The 24,758-nt window shown below is 42.2% G+C and overlaps 1 protein-coding gene across 1 annotated transcript; it reads right to left on the reverse strand.

Moving 5' to 3' along the window:
• Positions 1 to 4,152: 4,152 nt before the first annotated feature.
• Positions 4,153 to 11,525, reverse strand: IL17F (interleukin 17F). Its single transcript, XM_004771881.3, has 3 exons — positions 11,260 to 11,525; positions 6,062 to 6,264; positions 4,153 to 4,904 (listed from the first exon to the last, which is right to left on the reverse strand). The coding sequence occupies exons 1-3, from the start codon at positions 11,284 to 11,286 to the stop codon at positions 4,664 to 4,666; spliced, it is 471 nt and encodes a 156-aa protein (XP_004771938.1). The 5' UTR covers positions 11,287 to 11,525; the 3' UTR covers positions 4,153 to 4,663.
• Positions 11,526 to 24,758: the final 13,233 nt, after the last annotated feature.

Genomic DNA, 24,758 nt, shown 5'->3' on the forward strand with positions numbered 1-24,758 from the left:
ACTCTTAAACAGGCTCCCTGACCAGCATGGAGCCCCATGCAGGCCTTGAACTCAGAACCATGAGATCATGAGTCAGAAATCAAGAATCCAATGTTTAACCTACTGAGCCACCCAGGCACCCCAGTACATCAGTTTTTAAACACTTCACATAGTCCCTATTATAAAATCACAAGACCACAGTTGTGCATCTGGTACTAGTAAATAAATATATATTTCTGGCAAGAGAATGAGCAGTGGGTATCCAGTGTTTTTTGTAAATCAAGATTAATCCTGAGAACTTCCAGTGACATATGAAAGAAATGTAATCATTCTTAATTCTTGACTTCCTGACTTAATTCTTGACTTCATTGACTTCCTGAGGGAAATCCAGCTGAACATGTACAACTCCTGGAACTCATTGAACCAAAAAATGCTTTTCTTCCAATTTATATCAGGGGAATAGACTACAATGAACCCTTGGGGCTAATGGGGAATTTTCTTTTTTTAATGTCTCAAATCTATAGCTCCCTCTATTCCTGTCAAATTAACTTAATGTGGATTGAACAAAAGATCTATATAATAATATTAACAATGTATAGATATTTTGTTTAAACCACCTTAAATTACATATGTGTGTATATAGAGATTAAATGGAGAGCATAAACTTAATAACTATGAGGAATAATATAGCTGTGGTATTTAAGCAGAGAAGTTGGCTGTGAGTTTCTCAGGGCCAAGCAAATGGGAAACATAAATTCTGTACTTGCTGGGATAAGGACTACCAGGTACTATGTACCTAGCATTTTCTGGGTACTGTATTAAGTCTTTAACGTTCTTTCTTTATTTCAATTACTTTACACTCTACTCTTTAAAATAGATATTATTCCCCATTTAACATATGAAGAAGCTGAGTCTCAGAAGGACAAAGTTGCCTAAATTCATATAACTAAAAAATGGTGGAACCAGGATTCAAAGCCAAAAGCTATGTAAGTATTAAATGCATTTTTTCCTACCACTTCTTCTATTAGAAAGGAAAAAATAAGGAAAGAAAAAGAAAACCAATTTTGTAACCATTTTTCTCACTGTAAATTACAAGTGAAATTTCTCCCAGGGAGCATTAAAACCATAGGTGATTTTTATCTGGATGTGGGAGTAGGGGAGGGAGAGAAGGAGAGGAAAGGAAAGACAAAGAGAGAGAATATGTATTTCCCCTCAGCCAAGCTATCATATATAAGAACTGGATATCAAAAGACTATGCTTTCAAGTTCCAGTGGAAAGAGAAGTTTGTCTCTCTACACATTCTGATGGCAATGCAGCACATCTGGACGACTCAACATGGACTCTTTCCCCTGCATTCAAAACAAAGGAATTCTAGTCCCAAGAAGCCAGACTCAGCAATGAAGAAGACAGGCTGCTCATTCCACCTCAGCACTGTCTCCAGTGCCAGCCAAAGACAGACTCCCCTTTAAGGGAGCCATTTACCCACAGGTGCTGTGTGCCACCTTGTGAGCTGGAGACAATGTGCAATTTCCTGAATGAAAGCCAGGCCTCAAAGCATGCTGTAATTCAGGCCCCAGACCCCAGAGGGCACCATGTGCAACGTAGTTGGAGGTATGGAATGTACAAGTACTTCTGTCCCTGGTCCTAGGCTGCACAGAGAAATGACTGATACAGGGATCTACTGGAAACATTATCGAGTGCTGCAAACCCAACATGAAGAGTCATGAACTTGGAGTCATTGAGCCCCTTTCTGCCACTAACTACTTCAGGTGACCTTGAGCAAGTCATCTAATTCCTCCGGGCCTCATCTACAAATGTGAAAGTTCCACCAGGTGATCAGCAGGGACCCATCCAGCTCTAACAATGTGAACCCACCACAGGAGAGAAACTCACCTCTCTGGTCTTCTAACCGGCCTCAGCTTTCTGATCCCTTTCATTCCCTACTACCAAAATGGTAAGATACAGTTCTGCTCTTATCTTATCTGCAATACAGCACCCAAAAACATTCATAAGTGGGCTATTTGCCTACTGTTCTTTGCCTACTGCCACGATCATTCATTCAATCATTCTTTCAAGAAATATTTATTACATGTTCCCCACCATGTCCACACTATCCCAGGCATGTGGAACTACTTGCTGTTCTCCTAACATGCCAGGGTTTTTTGTGTCTCTGTGTTTGCTTACACTGTTCCCTGAGGTATGGAAGCCCTTCTCCCATTTTCCACTAGACCAACAGGTGTTCATCTCAGCATGTCTTTTCCTTTCTGAAATCTCCTAGATAGCGATCGTTCTCTGTGACTTCTTAACATTTCATACCATGATCATAGTATTTAGCACATTGTTTTGAGATAACATCTGTACATGTGTGACAAGGTAATGTCTCGATACCCTTGGAGGTGTAATTTTTCCCTCTACAATTTCCTTCCTCTTTATACTTCTCCTACCACTGACACAGAGGCTTTTTTTAATGTACTGTCTATCCTCAGGATAGGGCAATTACGGGTACATCAACAGAGAGAGAATTCATTGCACAAATCGGAGCACCAAAATGGACTTGTGAGATTCATACCAAACTTATGAAGCTGATAGCTACAACAGAAAATGTTTTCTAGGGGTGCCTGGGTGGTTCAGTGGGTTAAAGCCTCTGTCTTCGGCTCAGGTCATGATCTCAGGGTCCTGGGATCCAGCCCTGCATCAGGCTCTCTGCTCAGCAGGGAGCCTGCTTCCTCCTCTCTCTCTGCCTGCCTCTCTGCCTACTTGTGATCTCTGTCTGTCAAATAAATAAATAAAATCTTTTTAAAAAATGTTTTCTAGATTTCAAGAGCCTGAACATTTAAATATCAGTATTTATATCATAAGCAACAGAATTCTTCATCAAGAGATGAAGAGTCAGCCTACGAGCTCCTTCATTCCCCCTTTCACCTAGACTAGAAAAAAATTACCCACACTAGAGTTAAAAATGGGAGTCAGACTTCAACCCCCTGCCTATCCTCAAGACAAGTTTCAGGGGCGAATGAGGATTTATGTCCCACTTCCTCCCTCAGACCTGGAAAGTACTGGCAATGCAGATATATTCTGAGCCAAAGGTAGCATTAAGGGGGAAATGTGCTGTGCCATATAGAAGCAAGTGAGGGACGAGGGAACCTCTGAGTTTTCTCCTGAGTGGCATGAAGACCAGATTCTGGAAGCTCCTGTGCCCCCAAGAGGCAGAAGATATTGATGAACGACAACCAGTGACCCTAAAGGTCCCAGAAGTCAGAATGAGGCAGATGGAAAGGGATTGCATGGCTCCAATGACTAGGGACTCTATGGATGGCCAGTCGCAACACTGTGGTCCTTCCATATGCATTTCTTACTTGTCTCTGTATCTCTGGTGACAAGCACAGTGGCCAATAAATGTTCACTTTGTAATATACTACAGCCAGGAGCATGGAGCAGTAAAGAGTTTCCAGAGAAACTGAGTTCTGTTTACACCATTTCCCTTAATTCTCCATGGAACCCCCAAGCACCATTAATATTAAAATAACTATCTCATAGAAACAGAGCATAGAAGAGTAGTTGCCAGACACTGGGGGTTAGGGGCAGAGAAATGGAGCGGGGGGTAGTCAAAGGGTACAAAGTTATTTATAAGATGAATAAGTCCTGGGAATTTAATGTGTAGCATGGTGACTATAGTTATCAGTACTAAATTGTATTCTTGAAATTTGCTGAAAGCGGACCGTAAATGTTCTCCCTATACACACATGAACGTGCGCACACACACACACACACACACACACACAGGTAACAGTGTGAGGTGATGGAAGAGTTAACTACCTTATTGTGGAAATCACTTCACTATAGAGAGAGAGGCAGTCATCATGCTGTACATTATAAATTTACATAATATTATTTGCCAATTTATGTCAGTAAAACTAAGGAAAGAAGTCCCCAAGATCACACACGTACACACGCAGGAATGATAAAAATAACAATAATAAAATGACACAGTAGTCCTCTCATGAGGAACTGATGAGAAATTATGAAAAACAAATGACAAGTATTTAGAATTTCAAAATCTTGAGGGCCCCAAGCTTTGTGAGTACAAGCCAAGATTGGAAACAAACACCTGAAGCGTTTTTCAGTCATTAATACTTTATTATATTAATACTTGATATATTACTTTTTCTCCTAAAATTTTATATAATATCATAAATAGATGGACAGTTTCCTTACAAATAGGAGCGTGAAGCCAGCCTCTCTATGTAGCAAATCTTAATAAACATGTGTGCTAGATCCTTACCCCATCCCTCCCATGCCACCCCGCCCCGCACAGCCCCTCCCACACGCTCATATCGTGGTTACGTTTTCTGCATTTTCATCCCCACAGAACAGAATTTACCAACAGAATTACCCGGGAAACCGCACGGAGTCACAGTGAGGGCAGGGCTAGGATGCACAAACAAGCATCCTTCCTTCTCCTGCATCCGTTTGCAAGGGTCTGGGACCGCAGAACAGCTCAGGACCAGATTCTGATTCAGAAGCGCCCCCAAAAGTTGACACTATATGTAAGACGGAGCTTTGAGAACTCCGCGCAGGTCTTATCTAGAGGCTGATGAAGTGGAGAGGATTGGGACCACAGAGGACTTGCTGCAGAGCGCTGGGTAAGGACTAGCATTTCAGGGCTGCTTCAGCCGGCGGCCGTTCAGGCGCTCAGAGAGCGCACGATGGGGGTGACGCAGGTGCAGCCCACCGTCACCAGCACTTTCTCCAGCCGGAAGGAGCGAGAGCAGCCCCGGGGCTCCCTCCGCAGGACCAGGAACTCCTGCTGGATGGGAACTGAATTCAGGGAGCTGTCTTCCTGCCCCTCGGCATTGACGCAGCCCGAGTACCGGCACTGGGCCTCCGCAATCTCCGAGGGGAACCGGTGGGGGTCCTGCGTGATGCTGCGGGGAGGGGAGCGGACAAAAGCAGATGGTGAGCCGAGGGAGAAGGAAATGGGCGAATGTGAGCGCCCCGCGGTGCTGGGCGCTCCCCTGCAGGGAGGCATTTCAGAAAGAGCAGTCCAGGACTGCAGCCAGATGACCTGGATCCATCCACCACCCGCTGGCAGGTGATTAACTGCCTAAGCCTGTTTCCTCCACTCTAAAATGGGAATTCTCACAGGTCTGTTTCTTCGGACTTTGGAGGATACTCAATGATACAAATGCACGTGAAACGCTCTGTCCTGGCATCCAATAAATGTCAGACCTTTTATTTTTCATTACACTGTTGTCATTATGATAATTATTACTCATCCTTTGCCTAGATATATGGATCACTCGTAAATGTAAATATCTAATATGAAATCTACAAAGCCTGCTGCTTGGAAAGAAAACCGAAGCCCCAGACATCTGTGAATCCAGCACATTCTCTCAGTTTCTCCCTTCAGAGTCCCCCCTCTGCTAGGCTCAAAGGCAGTAAAGTCATGCCAGCCAATTTGCCACTACACCCACTCCCTTCCTGTAGGAAGCCATGCAGGCAGCCCCTAAAGCGCTTCTAATTGTCCCTGGAATCTGTTTTCATACATCTATTTGGAGCGTACAGATGGGTGCTTGGTAGTCTCAGGTCTGACCCATCAGACAGTACCATGGGAGGGTACCCTGCACACCCCATCCCCGTCTTGCTTTCCCTTTCCCAAACTGTCCTTTCTTGTCCATCCCCATTCCTTGAAGACTGATGTCTAATCTGAGTGAATCACTCCATACTGACATTTCTGGTTTCCACTTCTCCCCATGCAGGGATCATTATGTGGGCTGCTTTAAAGAGCCCTCTCTTCCAACCCAGAAAGTTTGTCAATTCCAGCATAGGGCTTTATGAGGCAGGAAAAGGCAGGGTGCCGATGAGAAGTTGGAAAGAAAAGAGCAGGACCTCTGACCACCTAGGAGGACCTAGCCCCACAACAGCAGGAACAAATGTCAGCTCCTGAGCAAAGTGGGATTTCTGTTTTTAAGAGTAAATATTAGGGCTTTTACCTTTTTTCTATATTTTCTAAATTTTCTACATAAGAATAAATTAACATATTTTTCAAAAGAATGTGAATATCAGTCTCATTTACACTTACTTGTAGTCCCAGGGGGAGATGGAGCGGTTCTGGAAATTTGAGATGGAGATACCCCGGTTTTGCCTGAGGATGCGGATGTCAACCCTCACACTGTTATCCTCCAGAGGAGGGCACAGGGCGGCATCCCCTGCTTTGGGGTTTTTCCAAGCTGCGACCTCCCTCAGGAAGGTGAGCCCCAACATCACCAGGAGCAGGGACTTGACCTAGAAAATAGAGAAGGTTGAGTTGGTTAGGGACTCAGGTGTCATTTGCTGGCAAGGGGCACCCCATGCTTTATCTGAACTCAGGATCCCCAGTGTTTTATGGGCCCACAGCTTCTTTCTGAACGTCAGGTCCTCACCTGAAAATGGGAACAGTCACACATGAAGATACCAGCATGCCAAACTGAGTAGTAAACTCATTATCCTGGTGATTGAGCCTCCCACAGTCTGAGAGCTCTTCAACAGTTGAACAGAAAAGTATCAGGATCTGGGACTAGGTTTAAATCTCGACCTGGCCTCATTACTGAACCTCTGGTTTCTCTTCTTTCCAACTGGATTATAACAATTGCTTTATGATAATGTTAATAAGATTAAATGTAATATTCTATATAAACCACTTATAAATTTATCTAATAAAGGATTAATAAATGATAGTTGGGTTTTTTTTTAAGATTTTATTTATTGATTTGACACACAGTGAGAGAAATCACAAGTAGGCAGAGAGGCAGGCAGAAAGAGAGGAGGAAGCAGAGTCTCCACTGAGCTAAGAACCCAATGTGGGACTCGATCCCAGAACCCTGGGATCATGACCTGAGCTGAAGGCAGAGGCTTAACCCACTGAGCCACCCAGGTGCCTGATAGTTCTTGTTTTTATTTACAAACTAATATTTCATGAATTCTCCACAAAATCCTTCCTCTCAGCCATCCCTCCACCTAGAATACACAGTCCCACCTCTACCTATCCAAATCCTACCCTCCCATCAAGGCCTCACCCTAAGGTGGTCTTCTCTAGAAACTGTCTCTCTAAAGTCATTCATTTAGAAATATGTTCATTTTCCTTAAATCATAAAGTACTTGCCATTTAGCATTGAATGCCACAGCATTCAAGTACCATGTCTTTATTGTCTGGAAATGTACTACTTTTGTCAAGGTCAGACAGGCACCCATTGGATTATAAGTTCCTGCAGGAGAACATACCACAAATACTTTCTGGATGAATGGAAGAGCAGGTGAGTGAATGAATGAACAAAGCAATACAGTTAAATTCAAAACATTAAGAAAAACACTGCACAAAACCAACTGCAGCCAAGTTCCGATTATCTACACTCCCTGAAAGAAGCAGGGCCATTAATGATGCAAAACAACAGAGAATATGGAAACTACTTGTCTTTAGCTCTAAAACATATATTCTTTATACTTACATTGAAATATCGGTCTTTTGGTGTTACGGGAATGCACAAGGAAAGAAAGTGCTCTGTGAAGAACTAGCTAAAAGAAGAGCTACAAATCTCTCCAGCTCCCCTTTGTTGCAACCACGTTCTGCTCACCCCACCATCACCACCCACACTTACTGAGGATGGACAAAGACCATCACCATCTCTCAAAATAATGCAGAAGAGGGGCACCTGGGTGTCTCAGAGAGTTAAGCCGCTGCCTTCGGCTCGGGTCATGATCTCGGGGTCCCAGGATCGAGTCCCGCATCGGGCTCTCTACTCAGCAGGGAGCCTGCTTCCTCCTCTCTCTCTCTCTGCCTGCCTCTCTGCCTACTTGTGATCTCTCTCTGTCAAATAAATAAATAAAATCTTTAAAAAATAATAATAATGTAGAATAAATAAGAGCTGAAGTTGAGTTGCTTTCATTCTCCGGGTTCAGTGTTATTCAGGCTCACACACCTTCCACAGATTAAGGTGGGAGGGGTGATTAGACATCTCTGTTTAAAGGACCTCCTTTTTATATTTTGCAGATGTTAGAGGTAAAAAATGACAAGAGTATGCAGAAAGGTCACGGTGTCAATTTCCTGTACGAAGGTAGCTGATACTAAAAAGAAGTTGAAAGCAAGATCGACTCTGATAAGTCTGAAGTAAGCTGATTTGCCTTCAGATAATGGGCACTTATCTATTTTCATCTGCTACAATCATTCATTCACTCAACTCTTTCTTGACTCTGTATGTGGTAACTCAGGACACATGCTCTAAAGTCAGATGTCCATGGGGTACCTGGGTGGCTCAGTAGGTTAGGCCTCTGCCTTTGGCTCAGGTCATGATCTCAGGGACCTGGGATCAAGCCCCGCATCTGGCTCTCTGCTCAGCGGGGAGCCTGCTTCCCTCCCTCTCTGCCTGCCTCTCTGCCTACTTGTGGTTTCTCTCTGTCAAATAAGTAAATAAAATCTTTAAAAATTTTTTTTTAAATAAAAAAAATAAATAAAGTCAGATGTCCTGAGTCCGTAACTCAGTCAGGACTCTGACTAGCTGAGATTCAATTTTCTCCACCAGAAAATGTAAAGATTAAATGATATCATCCACATAAGGGAGGAAAAGCACTGCCAGCATGTGTAAGGATTCAGCACGGAGGGCTAGTAGGTCGACCTTGTCTGATGATGTACAATGGACAGGAAAGATGTGGAATTTGCTCTCATGCATCTTCTGTTAGGAAAAAGTGCTAAGAAATAAATTCAAAAAGTTTAAAGATACCTACTTAGACCAGAGGGTTCTTAGCTTCCCAAGCCTTCCAATCACTTCCTTTGATTTCTTAAGGAAATTCCTTCTGTGTGTTTCCTCTTTCCTCTTCAGTATCAAATGCACTGAGTCACTTCTAGCTTTCATTATCAAAGCTTTAAAGTCACTGTATCTTTAGGTGATATGATTCAGCAATCATTTCCATATGTCTAACAAATCACTATATTTTCTTATGTTCTTAGAGTGTGTTAGAACACACCTTCACATCTTTGAATACTGGATTCTCACAACTCTCTCACCAGGTAGGTAGAGCTAGCATTAATTATCCCAATGAGACCAGTGAGAGTCATGCCTGGTAAGCAACAAACAGCTTGGTTGGGTTCACTAGCCTGTTGGTACCAGTTGGGGGACTCAAACCTAGGTGTCAGTACGGTTGCTATTGAAGTCCATTATTATTATCAAGATAGAGCCACTCATGGTGTTTAATCCTAGCTTTATCCCTCAGGAGGAGCCACGCATTGTAAGCAATGTGGCAGCTGTGTCATAATTGCATAAATGTTGGAGGTCACAGAGCTCTTTATCAGGAAGTCAGATGATGCCTGCAAATCACTCTAGTTTTCTCCACAAAGCTTTTGATCCGAAACTGTAGATTTTAGTGGTTATGCGCCAGAGGCTTTGATATGGCTCTTGCTGATTCTTAAGAATGACATACACAGCACTTCTTCTCTGAAAGGTTCAGAGCATCTTATAGATATGAATTCCTATAGGTCACCTATGAGGCAGATAAATAGGTATCACTCCTAATCTGTACAACAGGAAACAGAGGCAAGAGAACACACCAGTGAAGGTGGGCACTATCAGGACATTAACAGCCCGACTCTACTGCAAGCTCCCGTGAGACCATCTGAGTATTTGTCTCCTGAACTTCTCTGTCCTGTGTGCTGACCCCTGGGTAGGAATGAGCTGCAGAGCCTGGCCAGTTTCTAGGCCTGTAGGAATTTGCCTCAACTACTTATTGAATATGTCCAACCAGCGTGCACCTCTCACCGTCTAATCCTATTCTAATGCCCTTGCACGGTCATGTTTCTTGCAGATGGCCCAACAGAGTACCTCAAACAAACCAGAAACAGAAATGGCTTTGGTTAAGCCATTAAAAAAGCTATCCTACAGATTCTTTTAGACACAATGGCTTCAAATTCAGGAATCTTGTCTCTGAACCATTCAAAGAGAAGCATACTGTACTGGATGTTGGTAAACCTAGATTCACATCCCAGTTCTTACGGACAGTACCCAGTGATGTTAAATCCCTTGGTCTAATTGAGCTGTTTGTCATCTGTATGATGGAGAATGTAGTCCCAATCTACTTCCCTCAGTTGGCAAGAGTTTCAGAAAAAAAAATAATAATATTATTAATAGTAATATTTAATACATCGCATGCTTTCTCTATCCTTGTTGGTTAATATATTAAAATGAACAATTTAACTAAAAACTAAGCCAGTTCAGAGTACATATCAGATTTAGTCATTTTCAATGATATCAATTAATCTCCCAAGAAAACCTCTGAGGGAAATGCCATTATTATTCCCCTATATAGTTAAGGGAATGATTGTGCACAGAGCAGCTAAGTAATTTATCCCAAATCCCACATTACTAAGTAGAGGGGCCAGGTTTGTCTGACCAAAGCCTGTGTTTCCTAACTATTGCACTTTGCTGCATTTCTGATATTCTCTACAATACATAAATATAACATAGTGCTAACATCACCATATGCCATGACCTTTTATGAAATCCACGCTCTTTTAAGTTATAGGACTTGTAAATGGAGGGGAAAAAAAGAGGACTATTTAAGCCCAAAATATGGCATATAATTTCTCAAGCCCTGTTTTCAAGGCTCCTCTACATTATATTCTTCCCAGTCTTTACCTGACTAATGCCGGGCGAGATTCTAAACCCAGGAGAAGTAGATTTCCATCATACTAACATCTCTATCTCCTCCTCCATGAGGAATGAAACAATGCAAAATTCATCAGCTCTCTGAGACATAACAACTTTCCCTCCTCTGGGAGCTCTCCAAAGTTCAGTACTGAGGGGTTTCACTTCCTTCATCCTGGGCATTCTGTCTCCTTGTAGTCTTAAGGGAATCACTAAAGCTTTTGGAACTGCACTTTCCTCGGCAAAAATACATATGTACTATCCTAAAAGGCTGGAAGTCCCCGTGATGAGCTAAAAGTTTCAGACCAATCTAAGTCTATCATGGTGGCCACAGGGGAGACCATGTCCAACTGTCTCTGCCACACCGGACGTGAGTGAGTTACCAACTACCCATGCAAAAGCCACCCTAAGAAGACCTATGTTTTGCACCTCATTATAACTTCTAGGTATTTGTTCTTTTTCTCCACCAGACAGGGGTCAAAATTAAAGTCAGTTCTGCCCTTAAGAAATGTCCCCAATAAAGACACCAATCAGGCCTAATTCCCGAGGAATCTGCTCTCCTGAAACCCTAGGGATGACAGCTGCAAAAGAAAGAATTATTTTTACTCACCATGGCCATGTTGCGCAGGAAGGGCATCGCCGTTTTGCTCTGGTTGCCTGCTTTGTGTAGTAAATTCTTCCTGTGTGTGTGTCACCCTGTATATGCCTGTGCTGTGTCAATGAGAGTACCTGTCGGTTTTATACCAATCACTGTCCTTATTTCGATTGACCTCCTTACTGTCTTAGTTGTGGTTACCCCAGAGTTACTGACGAATGTAGGTTTTTTTTCTATTCCACTTCCTGAAGGGGAATCAGAGAGGGACCCTAAAAGGGGATGACGGAAAAAGGACCAAATCTTCCTTTTCTTCCACACCCCCTTGTCCTCAAATTACAGCAAAATTCTTAACTTACTACAGAGATGAACCAAATTACAAATTGCTGCCATGATCTTTTATGTTCTTCCCCAAATGGCTAACAACTCTTGTCACGCACCCTATGTTCTACTTTCCAGTCATGCGGTATGAACCACAATTTAAGAGGGAGATAGGTCATCCTTAGAGGGTCCTTGGTATTAAATGAGAGGACTATCTTTAGCTCTATTTTATAAATGGGAAAACAAAACCAAAGAAATTAACGACATCAGTAAGAGATTCAGAATTATATCCTCAGGTAGCTTCATAGATTCCCTGAACAAATTCTATTTTAATCCCATGCTTAAAATCCTACTTATGCTTAATAAGTAATAATTTTCATAAAACATATAATTGACCATTGTCTTGGCCATGCTGACTGAGGATTTTTTTTTTTTTTAGCAGAAATGAATTAGCAAGTAGAGCCTTTGAATGCTCTAACATAATTTTTAATGACCTACAGAAAGTTAATTTTTCTCTGTTCCATTTAAGTCAACAAAGTTTTATTAAGTATATACTATATGTCTGGTAACGTATTTTAGGGATACACAGATACTTCTAAATTAACAAGGGTTTTTTGTTTGTTTGTTTGTTTTTGTTTGTGTTTTTGGGGTTTTTTGTCTCCAGTAAGATCAGGGGGAAATTACACATTCCTTTAAAAAGGCAGACTCGGGCACCACCTGAGTCCAAAGGCTCAGTGGGTTAAAGCCTCTGCTTTGGGCTCAGGTCATAATCCCAGGGTCCTGGAATCGAGCCCCGCCTCAGGCTCTCTGTTCAGCAGGGAGCCTGCTACCTGCCTCCCACACCGCCCCCCCCCCGCCCCCGCCACCTGCCTCTCTGCCTACTTGTGATCTCTGTCTGTCAAATAAATAAATAAAATCTTTTTTAAAGTACAATAAAAAAGCAAGGCATATTCTAGCAGGTAAGTTATCTTTCTCTATCACAACATATTTGAAAAACTTTCCTCCATTTTCTTTAAGTGGAGGAAATGAAAAGAAATCAGCTCTTGGGTTCTTTGGAAGGCCCTCCAAAATGGATTGATATTCTTCTGTGCTCATGAGCTTTCATCCACATCTCTCCTCCCCATGCCTATGGATTCTTCTCTACACACTACCCAGATCAATGAGGAGTTTAACTCCTATAAGAAGGCTCCCTTGAATCATCCCCTCAGGCATCTTTCCCTTCCTTCTGACCTCTGTGCTCATATTAATCTATTTCATACTTGTAAGTATGCTTTAGGAGGATTTTCTGAGGACTTAGGGTAACTTTAGTTCCTTCTCCCCAGTGATCTCTACCAGCCTCCTTCTCTAAATATACATCCCCAAATCTACGACCTAAATTAAAACTGTACATTTTCTATACATACACAGATTCAAGACAAGTTCCCTAGCTGACCGTTTCCAACCAGACTGAAGTTCCTGAGCCCGACATATAGAGAATTTTCAAGGCCAGGCCAGATACGTCCTTCCATGAACTCAGGGAAGCTAGCACATAAATCAAGAGCCATGTTTTCAAAATTGCTAATTATCAATTGTGCTACCAGAGCAATATATTCAATAGACCCTTCAAAGAATATTAAATTGAGTTACTCTCTTTCTTCAGTGGTCTCTTCTCCATTTAGAGCCAAATCGTAATGCATAGAAGACTACACCAGCTCTCTTGAAAGAAGGAGCAAGTCACTTTGAACGAAGAGTACATAATTCGGGGCACCTGGGTGGCTCAGGCAGTTGAGCATCTGACTCTTGACTGCAGCTCAGGTCATGATCTCAGGATCGTGAGATTGAATCCCGTGAGGGGCTCTGCGCTCAGCATGGAGTTTGCTTGGATTCTCTCTCCCTCTTCCTCTGCTCCTTCTACTCACACTCTTGATCTTGCTCTCTAAAATAAACAAATACATACATACATACGTACACACAGTCTTTAAAGAGTGCCCGATTCAACACAAGATGATTTGCTGCATTGCAGAGGAGAATTAAATGGCCCTTTATGTAAGACGGAAACTGACCTTTTATATCGAGCCATCACAAAGTTTTCCCTCATCAAGATAAAAGTAAGTAACTCACCAGGATGTCAAACTAGTAACCAGCTATCACCAAGTTCAAACTGAATTAAAAGATCCAGATCATCATTTCGGCTAACATTTAGTAAGTACTTGTTACACTGTAAATTATGTGCCAATACTAAGGATACAATAATGAATATATGATTAATACACAACTGGTTATGGTGGAAGCCCGTCATGACTACCCATGCACCACCCATGACCCAAGCTGTTACCTTTCAGAGTTTCAGTCATACAGATGGAGCCGTCACTAAACTCACTGACCACCAGAACACTCTACACCCAAGTCCAAGAATCCACAGAAAGAGATGGAAGAAGATGTTGTAGTTCCAAGAATAAGTTACACACAGCCTCACATGTGGTAAAATATTATATCTGGTCAAACATTCAAGTTAGCAAGATTTTTTTATGCCGTACCATGTGCCAGGGATCCATGCTACATATTTTGGGGGCTAGTCTTACTGGAAATAGACGTGCAATTTTAGTCTCTACCTTAATGAATTTAAAATCTAGTTAGGGAAGGAAAGCAGATATGCCAAATTAACTGATAAGATAATAACATGAGAGGCCTAGGATATTGAGAGTTAAATGTACACATTTAGCTTACATTGGAGAGACTTTGTCCTTTAAAAAAGTACATCTAGGGGCGCCTGGGTGGCTCAGTTGTTTAAGCGGCTGCCTTCGGATCAGGTCATGATTCTGGGGTCCTGGGATTGAGCCCCGCGTCAGGCTCCCTGCTTAGCTGAGAGGTTGCTTCTCTCTCTCCCTCTGCCTGCTGCTCTGCTTACTTGCGCTCTCTGTCAAATAAATAAATAAAATCTTAAAAAAAGAGAAGTACATCTAATCAAGCTATGCAATCATAATCTGGCAGTATATGTGTGGATATAGAAATTGATCCCTAGAAGAGAGGAGCACCACAGCAAAAGGCTAAAATAGCAGCATGATCAGTAATGGCCATGCAGCAGGCTGCAATGATGGGGCAATGGTAGGCTAGATTAACAAGGACCCAAGTTGCGCAATGGCAAAACAGTTAGGAAAATTATTACCCACGATAACCTAAAGGTACAATAAGAGCTGTAGAGGAAAAGATTGGAAAACAGAAGTTTAGTTGTGTATGTCAGATGCTGTTGTCTGTATTTGACAAGATGCTGTCTCTTATTTGCCAAGAAAGAGTTGGCAAGTTTACAAACGAGAAGGAAGAGAATGAAGAGAGTCCAGAAATTTGGAGCCTTAAAAAAAAACACACACAGGGCGCCTGGGTGGCTCAGTAAGTTAAAGCCTCTGCCTTTGGCTCAGGTCATGATCCCAGAGTCCTGGGGTCGAGCCCCACATCGGGCTCCCTGCTCTGCAGGGAGCTTGCTTCCTCCTCTCTCTCTGCCTGCCTCTCTGCCTACTTGTGATCTCTGTCTGTCAAATAAATAAATAAAATCTTTAAACAAACACACACACACACACACAACACCCAACTATTTCTATCCTCCAAAAACAAAAGACTGAAAAGGCCTTTCAAGGGAGAAATGCCCAATAAAACTTTCAACCAAATAAACTTCCTATAGGCAAGAATCAAAATGAAGCATCTAGTGAATGCCTTTAATTGGGTAAAAGGACTCAGAATAAAGAATTTAAGGGTATAGTTCTAGTAATCTACCACTAAATCAAGAGAGGGAGAGAGAATTACAGGAATGAAAAAGCAAAGAAATACAGAGTTCTAGGAATTATACCATGAAAAGAACCAACTTAGATAAAAGTTTACTAAGTTTTTGAGAGTTCTCAAAGTTAGTCACAAACCAGCTCTCAGTCCTGTTACCAACCAGGAGCAGGAAGTAAGGCCCCAAGGAAGTTATATTCACCAACACTGTTTCAGATGAGGCCAGAGATTACTGGGGAGAGAAAACTCCCAGGAACCACAGGTGCCCTTGGGAGGTGGGCCCCTCTCAAAAAACAGAATCAGGTCTAATCAAACATGCCCTGGCTATGGGATCCCCACCATGTCAACCAAGCAGGTTTATAGGTTGCTATAAACAAAAACTATTATGCACCTCCCATTCTTTCTCTTTCCAAATCGAAGTGTTCTACCCCAGTCTAAACTGACTGATAGAAACAAGTAATTTTACAGGCGTTTCTGTTTCTTTTCTTTTTTTTTTTTAAGATTTTATTTATTTATTTATTTATTTGACAGACAGAGATCACAAATAGAGAGGCAGGCAGAGAGAGAGAGAGAGGGAGAAGCAGTCTTCCTGCTGAGCAGAGAGCCCCATGCAGGGCTCCATCCCAGGACCCTGGGATCATGACCTGAGCCGAAGGCAGAGGCTTTAACCAACTGAGCCACCCAGACGCCCCTATTTTCATTTTTTTTTAATCGGAGCTCTGACTCCTTATCAAAATAGCCAGCTAAATGATAGTACCAATATACTAGTTCTACAGAATAAGGAATTAAATGCAAAAAATAAACTGAGAGGATCATTTACTGTCTTATTCACTAAACACAAGCTATTAGTATATAATTTACTTTAACCTCAGTCTTACCTCTGAATGATATTAAAACATTGCCTTCTAATTTCCCTGAAGCACTTATTTATGTTAGTCAGATCTTTCTGAATACAGGTTAAGAACATTGGGTCAGAATGCCCTCAAAACGTTATGGCTTTTAATGCCCATCTTCAAATTTCTTTTTTTTTTTTTTTTTTTTTTTTTTTTTTTTTTTCAAATTTCTTACAGCTCTTCTCCTCCTCGACCATAAAAGTTCTTCCTCTGCCTAGGCTATTCAAACAAATCACACACATGGTTTATTTGCATTTTTAGCCCTGGATCATTTAGAGAGTCCATGTCCCATGCTTCCCTCTTATAACCTGACCTCTCCGTCCCCTGTTGAAGAAAACCATGTGGCAGTGTGACTGCGTCTGTGACAGGTGTACAGCTACAGACCGCACAAACTCTACACAATCCTTTTTACCTCTTTTTACTGCAGAACATTATTTCCAGTTCCAGGATTCTTTGTGCCTGTTCATTCAGTTTTACCTATTTTGTTTGAAGCTGAATTTCAACTCATTATGTGCTTTCCAGAATCTCCAGAAAATCACACTCCACAGCAACCTACCCCCCCTCCACTTTTTAAGTGGAACACACTTTCACTGTGAAAAGATTTTCAGGAACAAAACAACTTTACTTTTGATTGAACCCCTAGAAAGAGCTTCTTTTAATGATCATGTGTCAATGAAAATATTGTGTCAGGATTTTCACACGTTTAAGTCTGTGGGCATAAGAATTACGTGGGGATAAAAAATACAAAAAGCCCTCCTTTCACTCTTCTCTGTGTTTCAATATGTGTGTGTGTGTGTGTGTGTGTGTGTGTTCTGTCTAAAAAAAAGTACAGGGGCACCTGAGTGGCTCAGTGGGTTAAAGCCTCTGCCTTCAGCTCAGGTTATGATCCCAGGGTCCTGGGATAGAGCCCCGCATCAGGCTCTCTGCTCAGTGGGGAGCCTGCTTCCCTTCCTCTCTCTCTGCCTGCCTCTCTGCCTACTTGTGGTCTCTGTCAAAGAAATACATAAAATCTTTAAAAAAGAATAAAAAATAAAAAAATTTTAAAAGGTACAATTCCTGATCCTCTGAGGAAAAAATGAACCTGTATGAAGAGTTGCAGTGCAGAGAGATGAAGGAAGAGGACTGGAGACAAAGTTGATGAGGAAGGAAAGTAAAAGGGAAGGGAACGACGTGGCAAAGGAGTTTCCCCACGGTACCGAGGGAGAATCCTGGATGAAACAGGGTTGAGGTCACTACAGAAAGTTCCAAATTCTGAATCTCTTCTCTGGACTCTGGAAAGTTTTTGCACCAGAGTTTTATCTCCTTGTTAACAAAAACATCATTTATTAAATGCCCACTCTGTGTGAGTCACTGTCCTGGGCACCTAAACTAACATGGATAAGAAGAAAATTAAAAGTACTGTCCAAAAAAAAGAAGGAAATTACCAGGATAGTTTCCTCCATGCAGGCATGCCATGAATTTTATATCAGACCAGATGTCACCTCTGTCCTGGAGACAACTTACCGTGGGCCTTTGGGGAGGTGCAGGGATAGACCCTTTCTCTATCCAGGGTAAATAGAGAGAGGAAAATGCTATTCTTCCAGGATAGAAACTAAGAGGGAAGGTGCTACATGTACAAGTAACAGGAATCTGAGTTATCCCTGGAGGGATGAGAAATGAGGGATGCCAGCAAGAAAGTGTGGTAGCTGACAGAGCAGGGCAACTTTAAAGACTCATGAGCCTAGTCTTTGAGGTATTTCTGTGCTGCATCGTGCTTTAATTCTCTCCCATTAATCTCAGATCTAAAATTGTGTGTGTACAAAGGAGTCCCATGAGGACGACATAGCCGCCAAGTGAGGTGGAGGACACAGCCGTCTCAGAAACAGAGGCAGCAGGAGTGGAGCAAGCAAACGCTCGCAGTGAGAAACTAAGCATGCTCCCATGCCCCCATCATCCAGGATGGCCTGGCTGCTCAGTTTGGTCCTGGGGACTCATTAAAAAGGCAGAATCTCAGGGCGCCTGGTTGGCTCAGGCTCAGTTTGCTGTGCTTCTCACCCTTGGTTTTGGCTCAGGTGGGGATCTCGGGATGGAGCCCTGCATAAGGCTCTGCACAAAGCACGGAGTCTGCTTGAAATTCTCTCCCTCTCATCCCTGCATGTTCTCTCTCTCCTAAATAATAAATAAATAAATCCTTTTCTTATTATTTTATTTAATTATTTGACAGAGGGAGAGAGAGAGACCACAAGTGGGCAGAGAGACAAGAGAGAGAGCGAGGGGGAAGCAAGCTCCCCGCTGAGCAGAGAGCTGGATGTGGGGCTCGATCCCAGGACCCTGAGCTCATGTCCCAAGCCGAAAGCAGAGGCTTTAACCCACTGATCCACCAATAACTAAATAAATCTTTAAAAAAAAAAAAAGGTAGAATCTCAGTTGACAAATATTAATTAAACTTATTGTGGTATCATGCTTAGCGAAATAAGTCAAGTAGAGAAAGACAACTATCATATGATCTCCCTGATATGAGGAAGTGGTGATGCAACATGGGGGCTTAAGTGGGTAGGAGAAGAATCAATGAAACAAGATGGGATTGGGAGGGAGACAAACCATAAGTGACTCTTAATCTCACAAAACAAACTGAGGGTTGCTGGGGGGAGGGGGATTGGGAGAAGGGGGTGGGATTATGGACATTGGGGAGGGTATGTGCTTTGGTGAGTGCTGTGAAGTGTGTAAACCTGGCGATTCACAGACCTGTACCCCTGGGGATAAAAATATATGTTTATAAAAAATTAAAAATTAAAAAAAATACTTATTGTGGTAATCATTTTGCAATGTATACAAATATCAAATTGTACCCTTGAAGTGAATGTAATGTCATCTATCAATTATATCTCAATTAAAAAGAAAAGCAAAGGAAACAGTGTACACTAAAAGAAATTAAAATAGAAAATATATGAAAAAATAGTTTAACCTCAAAAGTATTCAAAGTAATGCAAATTAAACTAAGATAACATAGCCTATCAAATTGGCATAGATTTTGAAACATGCCATATGAATAGGAGAATAGGGAAAAGGGGCATTTTCAGGTATTACAGTTAGGGCTGGTTTTTGTATAATTTGAGGTAAGTCATTTAATAATATGGAGCAAAAACCTAAAAGAAAAAAGGTCCACCCCTGGGAACTGTTCTAAAGAAATAGAGATGCACTCAAATAGCCACATACAAGGATATTTAGTGGGGAAAATTGAAAATGCCCTAGATTTCCAACAGTAGAGTAGTGGTTAAGTAAATGTCAGCATGCAGAATGATAGAATTTTTATAGAATTGACATTGTTTTCTAAGAAAATTCAATAACTTTAAAAATACCTCTGTTGTATAACATTTGTTGGAAATACCAAGACACAGTTCATATGATACAGGATTTTACTCTGTATATAGACACATACATACGATGTATATGCAATGCATGTGTAAGTGTACATGTAAATGTACACTCACAGAAAAGTGTCTGAAAATATATGCAAAAAAAGAAAAATGTAGCATCTCTGGCCCCCACCCCAAACCTATTGAGCTTGCCTCTGCATTTACATGAGCGTCCCATTACATGAAAGGCTGGGATGATGCACTGCTTTACGGAACATTTAAAAAGTACGAGACTTCCCGTAAAATCACAGTGGGGCTCATTTGATGCATTACATTCTCTGAAATGGAAACGGAGTCAAGTGCCCTGGAAAAGTGACTGGGACAAGAAAACCTGAGCCCTAAATCTCAAACTTGTCTGCCCTCATAGCTAAGAACCATAAAGTTCCTTGATGAGGGCAGGATGAAGGGAATAATAGGATAGTGGGGTTGTTCCATGTCATAATTCAGCAACAGCTGCTTTAGGCTTGGCCTAACCAAGCTACCCACAGGCTCACTGCAAGCAACTCAGGTTTCGTGCAGACTTTCACTTACTCAGCAGCCAAGCTGATTTCCTGCAATGAGGTGGATGGAATTAGTCAACGTAAGACCCGAACGCCGATGCCTGGGGAAAGCCCGAGTGAGTGTCTGTCAAATGCTGTCGAATTTTCCTGGCTTCCTCCCACTAAAATTTCTCCTCAGCTTGTTTCTACCGGGGTCATACAGGAACCAGGGATCAGCAGCATTTGCTCCTGGACTTCCCCGCTGCTGTCATACAGACAACCAGCAAAGTTCTGGGGCAGTGACTTGGGATGGCAAATCTAGCCCCAGAAAGATGACCTTGCACTCCATTCTTGGCTCTAGGTTAAATTGCCAATTCCTTAGACACTGACCCAAGTCTAATGAGTGGCCCCAGCCCAGTTCATTAAAGAAAGTCCCCCCAACTTGCCACATGAGGGAAACTCCCTCTCTGGCCCACACCCCGGTCTTTCCATCTAAATGCAAGGCATACATTTCTCTTTATAAATGCGTCTCCCTCTCCCATTATGAGGAAGAGGAGGATAACTCTTAATCATGGGAGGAAACTCCTTTCAATGGTGAAGTCCCAAATGGAGTCTGAATAACAAATTCTTCTAAATATTTCTATCTTTTATTAGTTTCCCACATATACCTACCTTCCCATAATTTACTTCCCTTAGAAATCCAATCTTTTGTCTAGTTACTTCTCCACAGTTTATCACTCTTTGTTAAAACCAAATATGAGGGGCCCCTGGGTGGCTCAGGTCATGATCTTAGGGTCCTAGGATCAAGCCCCGCATCAGGCTCTGTGCTCAGTGGGACCCCTGCTTCTCCCTCTCTCTCTGCCTGCCTCTCTGCCTACTTGTGATTTCTCTCTCTGTCAAATAGATAAATAAAATCTTAAAAAAAAAAAAATGAGACCTGACATCTAGCCACTTCTTTGGTCCTTCATATCTCTTCTTCATATGAAGCTCTCCATACACATAAATAATAAACCCTTTTTCCTATTAATTTGTCTTTTGTCAGCTTAATTTACAGAGCCTGAATGCAGGACCTAAGAGGGTATACAAGAAAGATTTTCTTCCCACATTGCTCTCAATTCCTAATAGATCAGATGGGCTGCCCCAAAAATTATTAAAGAGGGTTATTTTGAACAAGAGAAAACTTACAGACACATAATATTGTTTTCAAGTATTTGGAAGTTTTCAAATGGAGAGAAATTAGACTGTCACCAGAAGGTCACAGCAAGATGTTGGGGAATATCAGGTAGTGACATTCCAGAGGGCAATCATATATCAGGGGGCTTTTAGACTGGACCTCCTTCAAGGTCTCTTCAAATCTGGGATCCTATGAAAAGTGAAACCCCCCCCAAAATTGATATTTTAGTTAAACATACCCGCAATCTCAGTCTTGGGAGTAGGGGTGTTTATGAGTGTGCACACGTGGGTGGATACAGTTATGTATCTTCTGCCCTTTTCTTCAGTTTTTTTCCTTTCTATGGAAAACAATCACATGACTCCACATGCTAAAAATTCTAAGTATGTTTCCCACAGAGATCCAGGTTAAGAAGAGAATAACTTGGGGGTGGGGGGAAGACCAGAGAAAGAGCACCGAAACAACCACCCTTCTGAGAAATGTATTACTTTCACTCCTGCATGGGACTGACTCACAATGATGACTCTCGGGGCTCCCCTCATCTGAGTAGCAACACTGTAGGGTGGCGGGATGAAATGGGTTTCCTGCAAGGGGCGCCTCCTCGCTGCAGAGGTGAGGGACTGCAGGACACGTGGCAGGAGGATGGAGGAGGAGAAACGGAGAGGGGAAGGGACGTGGGAAGGAAAAGCGGAGCCCATGGAGCAGAGAGCAAGTGCACCCCGTTAGCAGGCTCGCTCTGCCACTCCCTCTGCTGCATTTGACCCAAGAGGCCATCAGAAGAAGGTGAAGGGCAGAGATACAGGGAGAAAACATAGATGCTGAGAAGGTCCTTGGACATGCAGACATGTGTACTTATGTAAGCTGGAGAGAGAGCTTCCTGTAGATTGCACGTTTACGTCCACGACCCAGGTTTTATGATAAGCAAATAACCCAGAGAACACCACTGCTGACTTTCTTATTCTATGACACCTCTCATGCCCTACAAATCCATGTGCCCAGAGTACCCCCCTTCACCTGGCCCTCAACTCACAGTAGCCATTAAGGCAGGGAGGCACCTCTTTACCTTTGCTGTTGGCTTCCATTGCAGATTTCAGGAGGTAACCCCCTCAGCTGATGATGGAGGTTCGCGGGCTTTCCCACAGACCACCACCTCACAGACTGATGCCTCCTGATTCCCTCCAGTACCCATCTTCAAACAAAGGGGCCCTTCTCTCCAATGCTTCCAGGGCTGTTTTTCTCTTTAACAAAGTGCTGTCAAGAAGGAGAGTGGGGCGCCTGGATGGCTCAGAGGGTTAAGCCTCTGCCTTCGGCTCAGGTCATGATCCCAGGGTCCTGGGATCGAGCCCAGCATCAGGTTCTCTGCTCAGCAGGGAGCCTTCTTCCCTTTCTCTCTCTCTGCCTGCTTGTGTTCTCTGTCAAATAAATAAATAAATAATCTTTTAAAAAAATTTTTTTAAAAAAAAAGGAAGGAAGGAGAGTGATTCTAATATTAATAGCCTTAGATGGTGGGGAAAGCCCTAGAGCTCACGAAGCATTTTCATATACTTGATTTTATTTGCCTCTCAAGACAACTGCACGAGGATAAGATAAATGTCTCCATTTCACAAGTTAAGAAATTGAAACTAAAAAACACATGGCAGCTGTCCAAAGCGATGCAGCTATCAAATAGAGAGTTTACAGCTCAAAACAGAGCTTCTGACCCCAAGCCCAGAGAGGTAATGCAGATACAGGCTGGAGAGAAATTTACAACAAAGATGCCCAGGGCACAGTGGGAGAGCAGCTGTCAGATCAGACTTGCAGTGAGTCGCATCTTCTAAGTGATGTTTGGACTGGAGTCAGGACACCTGTTCTCTGAAGATGAGGAAAAATAAAACCAGCCTTTGACTCGTTTGATTCTGAACCTTTTTAGCCTTTGCACATTGTCTTACACACATTTATCTGGGTGTGAACAAGATAAATGGAAACAAGAGCAGGCCGGATGGTTTCGGGGACAGCTCTTAAGATACCTTGCTCTGCTGACTTTTCATGTGCAGTTCCCAGTGACATAGCGGTGGGAAGTTGCCTTCTCTGCACTTGATGTTTGTAATGATAGAATTTTTAAAGCAATTCCATTAGTGAATTGCAGGTACTACGGAAGGTATTACATGAGAAGTACATAGTGTGAGATCTTAAAAATTAATTTTAAATCCTAACCAGAGTAAACTGGGGAATTTAAAAAGGTGTTGGTGGGGGTGAGCAAGATACCCAATGTCAGCGAGGGTATCAGACAAAGGGCATCCCTCATACATACACGTGGGGATAAAAATGAGTAATTTAGTGAAACATATCTGAAACTTTAGTAATGTTCATATTTTTGATCCAACAATTATACTTCTAGGAAATCATCCTAAGGAAGTAAATAAGTATGTACATAAAAATTGGGCAACAGGCTGTTCAACACAGTATTATTTAATACTGATACATGAAATATTATATTTCATATTAAATATTTATTAAAATACATGAAAAATTAATAGCAACAAATGCCCAACTATACAGGTATATATATACATTGGGGGAAAAAAACCCAAGGTGTATTTTCTATGGGTGACTAGATTACAGGTGCTCCTATTGACTTCTTATGGTTATTTTCTAGGGTTTCTCTAATGAAAATATTCTGGGTGGTTTTTTTTTAAGATTTTATTTATTTATTTATTTATTTATTTGACAGAGAGAGAAAGAGAGAGATCACAAGCAAGCAGAGAGGCAGGCGAGAGAGAAGAGGAAGCAGGCTCCCCGCGGAGCAGAGAGCCCAATTTGGGGCTTGATCTCAGGACCCTGGGATCATGACCCGGGCTGAAGGTAGAGGCATTAACCCACTGAGCTACCCAGGTACCCTAAGATTTTGTTTTTATAAAAAAAATTATACTTATTTTAGTTTTTAAAAAATTGTAAACAGGTCCAGAATCGTAGTTTCCCGGTATCTGTAGCGCCCACCCTAACACAAACTTTGTGAGATGGTATGAAATAGCAAATATCAGTTATTGCTATATAGGCTTCCAAGGGCAAATTACCAAGAGCATCACTGATGGTAGAAGGTCCTCGATTTCCTCTCTGCACACTGGTCCCTGGGCTGTCACACCAGCTCTACTCACAGACATAGTTGGGACTACCTCCAGCTCCTTAAAGTAGTCTCATCCCTTTGAGGGCAGCAGCACGATATCATGGTTAAACTACAGTAGTTAAAAACCAAGATAGCCCTGATTTTGAACCTGGACTTGACCAGCTACTAGTTAGAAGGCCCTAGGCTAATTCTCTGACCACTCTAAGCCTACTGCCTCTTCAGAGAAATTCAGAGAGTAAAACGAATTTCAGAGGATGGTAGGGAAGATTTAATGAGATGATTTACATGGCCAGAACTTTGTATATACAGCAAGCTCTTAACAAATGATTGCTATCAGCAGAGCCAGCCCTTCTCAGCTGCCCCACTCACTAAGTACGGGGATGGAGTAGCTGTCTCTGGGAGTTAGTT

The sequence above is a fragment of the Mustela putorius genome, unplaced genomic scaffold (assembly GCF_011764305.1).
Source record: "Mustela putorius furo isolate JIRA1106 unplaced genomic scaffold, ASM1176430v1.1 tig00003983_pilon_pilon_pilon, whole genome shotgun sequence".
NCBI lineage: Eukaryota > Metazoa > Chordata > Mammalia > Carnivora > Mustelidae > Mustela > Mustela putorius.